Genomic DNA, 7,536 nt, shown 5'->3' on the forward strand with positions numbered 1-7,536 from the left:
TATAGGTGTTTACGTGGGAAGAGACCCCAGCCGTTACATCACATGATGCAGCTGATAACCACGTCTTATCATTGGAGGAAATTTCCTGTTGGTGCCACTACCGAGTGAGGCACCGCATCTCAGCGCAGGAGGCGTCACTATAGTACCCGGTTCGAATCCAGGCTGTATCACATCTGGCCGTGAGTAGGAGTCCCATAGGGCGGCGCACAATCGTCGTCCGGGGTTGACCGGAGGAGGCCGTCATTGTAAATAAGAACGTGTCGTTAATAACTGACGAGCCGAGTTAAGTAAAGGATGCTAAAATAAACTCCCCGGTCACATATCCAGAGATGAAAACAGTCAAATAGATCACCCATAGTGTCGTTCAACCCCGTTTCTCCGTCCTCGTCAATTTACCTAAAATGTCATTGGCTCGCATCACCGTTTCGATTAGCTCCGTTTGCCAGAGGGATTTAAATATATCTCAACCAGTCGCGCCACCGTACAATGACTCGGGTTTTTACAGCAGAGGTGGCTTACCCAATGATCTGTTGTTTTGGTGCTGCCGGTGTGTGTGTGTGTGTGTGTGTGTGTGTGTGTGTGTGTGTGTGTGTGTGTGTGTGTGTGTGTGTGTGTGTGTGTGTGTGTATTTGTGGCAGCAGGTGTTATAGTACAGTATGTCTGCATTGCGTCGAACCGCTTCCCCTCCCCTTCTCTCCCACTCCTCTCTTACGCTCTCTCTATCTCTCTCTCCCCGTCTTCCGCCTCCCTCCCCACCTCTCTCTCGCTCTATCTCTCTATCTCTCTCTCTCCGTCTTCCGCCTCCCTCCCCACCTCTCTCTCGCTCTCTCTCTTCTCTGTATGAAATCCTGCAACATGCGTTCACATTATTTAAGTATTATATTGGCTGTGGCTCAGTGATGCCTTAAACCCCCGGTGTTTGTCAGGTGCTACATGTTTATCTCGGCGGGGAGAATGGGTGCGTTACAGCGGTGCGTCTTGGGACGGCCGCGTCATGTTGAGTTCTAGCTGTTCTACTGCACCAAACCAGGAGAGGAGAGCTTTCTAACGTTGCGTTTCTGCTGATGCGGCAAACTGCAGTGCAGAGCAGAGCCGGGAAGGGAAATGGTTGTGTGATTCTGCTCTCTCTCTCTCTCTCACTGCCCCACTAACGTGTTCAGCTCAAACCTTCTCACTCACACCATCCTAATTTCACGACCACGCCGCTGGAGAGCGCAGCCACGCGTGACGGTCAAAAGACCAAGTGGGAACTACTCGTCGGTGTTGCCGTCCGTTGGAGCGGAGATCAAGTTAACGGCGTTCTTTCTTTTCTTTCTTTCCTATTATATTTCATTCTCTCTATTCCTCGTTCGTACCGTTTCTTCAGCATGGTTTTAAATTGCCTGTCAAGAGATTTACGCTTCTTCCAAGGCGGTTCAGAGCCGTTCGGTACCTCAAGAAGGTCGCCCTAGTCGACATTGGAAGCAAATAACACCGGAATAACGTGGATGATATTAACGGTCGCCCCAGTCGAGGTTAGAAGCCAATAACACGGGAATAACGTGGATGATATTAACGGTCGCCCCAGTCGAGGTTAGAAGCCAATAACACGGGAATAGCGTGGATGATATTAACGGAGACAGTACAGTCTATGAATATTTCACCGGAGCTCGTACTGTACAGTGCAGTAAAGTGATATCCGCCACCTTTAAAACAAAACGCCGGGACTGTAAAGTTGTAGCCGTGGCTGGCGGGTGCACCACCACCAAACGGAAATCCAGGTAATTAATAACAGAGCCGACAGTTCGGTCATTATTAATGTATCTTTATTGACGGTCGTTATTGTCATTGGTGTTGTAGTTATTACAAGGTAATAGGTGTTCAGTGTGTAGAGGGTTTGTACACTGGACGGAGATGCAGAGGGTGGGCAGTAGTAGTGAAACTGGAATAATGATGTATGCGATATACAACCCAGTTGTCTCCATATCACAGTGTTGTTGTCTCCTGGATGTCCTCTATGCTGGTCAACCTGTTCCTGTTAGGTGGGCGTCCTCTCCCCCCCCCCACCCCCACGCTGCTGGGGGGGCGTCCCCCCCCCCCCCACGCTGTTAGGTGGGCGTCCTCTCCCCCCAACTAGACTACAGCATGTCACAAACACTGAGATAACTCTGCTAAGCTGGAAAAAAAGATCTCTCTCTCTCTCTTGCGTTTGATTCCTTTTATTTCTCACTCTTCCCTTCCTCCCTCCGACTAGGTGGAAGACGAAGGAGAAGAAGAAGAAGGAGGAGCAGCAATGGAGGACTCCTCGGAGAGAGGAGCAAGAGAGCCTTAAGGGGAGCGGCGCTTGGCCCTCTGCCTGCCTGGCCCGGGTGAATGCAAGGGGGGTTTCTATCAGACAGAAGAGAGAGAGGGGAGAAATCTGAGGCGCGCAGTGAGAGCTACTGGATGCCTGCCCCCACCGGGCTGAGCCGAGCATCTCCTGCCGCATAGCGCTGCGCTGAGCCCGGGCAACACCGCCAGGATGACTGTGGTGGCCGGAGATAACATGGATGAGACGTCCACCATGCCGGGGCACCTGCAGGACACCTACCCACCAGACCACGGGGACCACGAGTGCTGCGAGAGGGTTGTCATTAACATCTCAGGGCTGCGCTTCGAGACCCAGTTAAAAACACTCAGTCAATTCCCTGAGACGTTGCTAGGTAACCCCAAAAAGAGAATGCGCTACTTCGATCCGCTTAGAAACGAGTACTTTTTTGACCGGAACCGGCCGAGTTTTGACGCTATTCTATATTACTACCAGTCCGGAGGGCGGTTGAGGAGGCCCGTTAACGTTCCTCTGGATATGTTCTCGGAGGAGATCAAGTTTTACGAGCTCGGGGCAGAGGCCATGGAGAAGTTTCGAGAAGACGAAGGTTTTATTAGAGAAGAGGAAAAAGCGCTACCAGACAAAGAGTTTCAACGACAGGTCTGGTTGCTGTTTGAATACCCGGAGAGTTCGGGACCCGCCAGAGGGATAGCTATAGTATCGGTGATGGTTATCTTAATTTCAATAGTCATATTCTGTTTGGAGACGCTGCCAGAACTCAAAGAGGACCCCAGGGGTAGGATGGAAACTGTAGGCAACGTGACATTCTATTACAAACCAAATATTCTCACTGATCCTTTCTTCATAGTGGAGACCCTGTGTATCATCTGGTTCTCCTTTGAGTTGATTGTGCGGTTCTTCGCCTGCCCGAGCAAGGCAGCTTTCTTTAAAAACATGATGAATACTATAGACATAGTAGCTATCATACCCTACTTCATCACGCTGGGCACCGAGCTGGCAGAGGACCAGGAGGGGAAGGAGAAACCAAGTGAGCAGGCCGCGTCTCTGGCCATCCTCAGGGTCATCCGACTGGTCAGGGTGTTCAGGATCTTCAAGCTGTCCAGACACTCCAAGGGGCTTCAGATATTAGGACAAACCCTCAAAGCCAGTATGAGAGAGTTGGGGCTGCTCATTTTCTTCCTCTTCATCGGAGTCATCCTCTTCTCCAGCGCTGTCTATTTCGCCGAGGCGGAGGAGAAGGAATCTTTCTTCACAAGCATCCCTGACGCATTCTGGTGGGCCGTGGTCTCCATGACAACGGTGGGCTACGGGGACATGTACCCGGTGACCATCGGCGGTAAGATAGTGGGCTCGCTCTGCGCCATCGCCGGAGTGCTGACCATCGCGCTGCCGGTGCCTGTGATCGTGTCCAACTTTAACTATTTCTATCACCGGGAGACGGAGGGAGAGGAGCAGGCGCAGCTTCTTAACGTCAGCAACCAGGACCTTAACTCAGACAGCAACTCATCGCGCCGCAGCTCCAACTCTATCGCCAGCAAGTCAGAATACATGGAAATAGACGAAGGGATCAACAATAGTATTGATAACTTTAGGGACGCGAATCTCAGAACTGCTAACTGTACGCCTGTCCTCAACCAGAACTGTGTGAATAAGGGCAAGCTGCTGACTGATGTTTAGAAATACACACATTCATTCTATATGGCAGCGATGGGGATATGAGGACACCCCGTTCTTTGTAAATATTGTAGAAATGTTTCGGGAAATGCTTGATTTAACTTCGTTAATAATGCGTGTTTTTTTGCATTGCGTTAATTACATTTGAATGAATAGAGAGAAAACTGTTTCACCAAAAGAGGATAAGAAAAATGAGGTTTGTTTGACTCTCAAAATGGGAAAGATAAAAGTATTATAATAACATATTATCTTTATGTTCCTAACGTTACCGGAAAACATCCTGCCATTGAAATATGAAACGGGGAAAACACAACATGATCTTTGAAGAAGAAACGGTTTTGCATGGATAATGGATTATGGATAATGGATATGGATCATGGATAATGTATCATGTATCATGGATAATGTATCATGGATCATGGATAATTGATAATGGATTATGGATAATGGATAATGGATAATGGGTAATTGTTAATGGATTATGGATGATGGGTAATGGATTACATGTGAACTTGGGTGAGGGTGAGTTGCGTAATGCACCGGCATCTGCTGAAGAAAGAGAAAAGGAATCTGGAATCTCAGCCCAAACCCAACAACCATCTGCAGTCAGAGAGAGAGAGAGAGAGAGAGAGAGAGATCGACCAACGTTGTCCTCAAGGTGCAGTTGTTGTTCCGACGATTGCTAGTTACCGGAGACCTACTGAGTGATCAGCTAAGCACTTTATCCACAATAGAAACAAACAACAAACAAAACCCACACAGAAAACAGAGGTTTGAACTAAAACACTGGTCTCCTGTTGCCAAGGAGACATGATGAGAAGTGGAGGCTGTTTGTAGACCAGACGACATCTGTAAACTTTCTATCCCAGCAGATGCTGAAACTAAAACACCTGCTCTAATCCCACAGGGGTGTGACGATAACACGATGATGATGATGATGATGCCATGCGAGATCATAATCTTCATTAAAAAAAAAATATATATATATATATGTTATGAACTTGAGTGAAGACCCAAACGCGGTTTTAACAGAAAACAGAGTTCTTTAATAAAAAACAGGAATGGCATAAATCCTCTTCCAACGTAGTCAATGGAACAAAAAGAACGTAGTATAATGCAGGATGCACCTGCCATGCAGACTCCGACAGGACAGGACAAGGTGGAAGCAAACGAGACGACAGCTTGCTTCTGGCATCAAAAAACACAAACAAGAATCAGACGCTGAAAGTAGCAGGAACAGAGAAAGAAATAGAGACCTAATCAGAGGGGGAAGAGAGAACAGGTGGGGAAAGAGAGAATGAGCTAGTTAGGGGAAATGTAGAACAGCTGAGGGATGAGAGACAGAGAAGGTAACCTAAAAAGACCAGCAGAGAGAGAGAATGAAGAGAAAGGACAGGAACAGACATAACAAGACATGACATATATATATATATATTTAAAAAAAGCTCGAAATTAGCATGTTGAGACACTGTTTTATATTACTGGCATGCGCGACACATTACCTCAGGTAATGTTGCATTATTTGTATTATTTAAAACAACAACAGCCTGTATTATATTCTCCTACTGAAACCGGATCCAAGACGGACCAATTCTCTCTTTTTATGGTTTGGTTTTCTCTCGTTTAGGTTTCACCAAAAGTGCACTGCTTATTTATTATTAATGTTATTACTTATTTAGGAGCATTTAAGTGCTGAATGTTAAATATTAAGGGAACAGAAACAATTTTTTTTTGGGGGGGGGGGGGGTCATGGCATGTCAAACTACTAAGCATTATGGCCTACCTGACTACGGTACCATGTATCCTGGTTGATTCCATGCATGACAGTCAGTATTTAAATAGCTTGCGGGGCCGAGGGACCTTGGGAATACAGTACGGTGTGACGGGACTACTGTTTGGACTGGACACACCTCAACCATATCTTAAACAGAGGAGGAGACCCACCGGGATACCAAACCCCCCTCCCTCCCCACAGAGGAGGAGACCTACCGGGATACCAAACCCCCCCTCCCTCCCCACAGAGGAGAAGACCTACCGGGATACCAAACCCCCCCCCCCTCCCCACAGAGGAGGAGACCTACCGGGATACCAAACCCCCCTCCCTCCCCACAGAGAAGGAGACCTACCGGGATACCAAACCCCTCCCCACAGAGGAGGAGACCTCCGGGATACCAAACCCCCTCCCTCCACAGAGGAAGAGACCTACCTCCCCACAGAGGAGGAGATACCAATACCAAACCCCCCCCCTCCCCACAGAGGAGGAGACCTACCGGGATACCAAACCCCCCTCCCTCCCCACAGAGGAGGAGAGGAAACCCCCCTCCCTCCCCACAGAGGAGGAGACCTACCGGGATACCAAACCCCTCTCCCCACTAATAATATTTCATGGTTAGCTTCTGCTTGTCTGCATTGAACCTACTGTATTATTACCCTCAATAAGAAAATGGCGACTTCCATAGTGTTATTCATTTTTACAGCATTTATGTATTTTTATTTTTTATTTCATACATATTATGGCCTATACAGAACAACGTTGAAACACGGAACAAATTTGCATAGAAAAACAAAATAGTCAAATGTGTTTTCTAGTGCCTTGAACTTTAACCCTCTTATTTATGTCCTACATACTCAAACGGAAGTGCCTCCCTGGACTATAGTCAACTAGATCAGATCCTCTATACCGGTCATGAGATGCATTATTATAGTACCAACCAACCAGTCAGAAGAGGGTAACAGTTAAACAGTAACATAGAATATGACGTTAATGGTTCCCAGTACAGACTGTAATATAGGGCCTGAGGACAGAGAGGAACCACACACAGCTGTCCAGGAGGAGAGAGAGAGACAGAGAGGAAGGAGAGAGAGAGAGACAGACAAGGAGAGAGACAGAGAGGAAGGAGAGAGAGAGAGAGACAGAGAGGAAGGAGAGAGAGAGACAGAGGCGAGAGAGAGAGAGAGAGAGAGAGAGAGAGAGAGAGAGAAAGAGAGAGAGAGAAAGAGAGAGAGAGAGAGAGAGACAGAGAGAGAGAGAGAGAGAGAGAGAGAAAGAGATAAAGAGAGACAGAGAGAGTGAGAGAGTGAGAGAGAGAGAGAGAGAGAGAGAGAGAGAAGATGAGTGAGAGAGAGAGAGAGAGAGAAGATGAGTGAGAGAGTGAACTTGACAGAAACACATATGGAATGGCATCCACTGACCCCTGATGTGGGAAGTTCAACAAAGGCCACGTTCTAGAGTGTTCACATGGTTCTAGAGTGTTCACATGGTTCTAGAGTGTTCACATGGTTCTAGAGCGTTCACATGGTTCTTGAGTGTTCACATGGTTCTAGAGTGTTCACATGGTTGTAGAGCGGTCACAAAGTTCTGGAGTGTTCCCATGGTTCTAGAGTGTTCACATAGTTGTAGAGCGGTCACATGGTTCTAGATAGTTCACATGGTTCTAGAGCGGTCACATGGTTCTAGAGTGTTCACATGGTTCTAGAGTGTTCACATGTTTGTAGAGCGGTCACATGGTTCTAGAGAGTTCACATGGTTCTTGAGTGTTCACATGGTTGTAGAG

The 7,536-nt window shown here is 47.5% G+C and overlaps 1 protein-coding gene across 1 annotated transcript; it reads left to right on the forward strand.

Moving 5' to 3' along the window:
- The first annotated feature begins 1,127 nt into the window (after positions 1-1,127).
- Positions 1,128-4,919, forward strand: LOC135535095 (potassium voltage-gated channel subfamily A member 1-like). Its single transcript, XM_064961819.1, has 2 exons — positions 1,128-1,760; positions 2,234-4,919. Exon 2 carries the CDS (start codon positions 2,501-2,503, stop codon positions 3,983-3,985), a length of 1,485 nt encoding a protein of 494 aa, XP_064817891.1. The 5' UTR covers positions 1,128-1,760; positions 2,234-2,500; the 3' UTR covers positions 3,986-4,919.
- The last annotated feature ends 2,617 nt before the right edge of the window (positions 4,920-7,536 follow it).

Source organism: Oncorhynchus masou, unplaced genomic scaffold (genome assembly GCF_036934945.1).
Source record: "Oncorhynchus masou masou isolate Uvic2021 unplaced genomic scaffold, UVic_Omas_1.1 unplaced_scaffold_443, whole genome shotgun sequence".
NCBI lineage: Eukaryota > Metazoa > Chordata > Actinopteri > Salmoniformes > Salmonidae > Oncorhynchus > Oncorhynchus masou.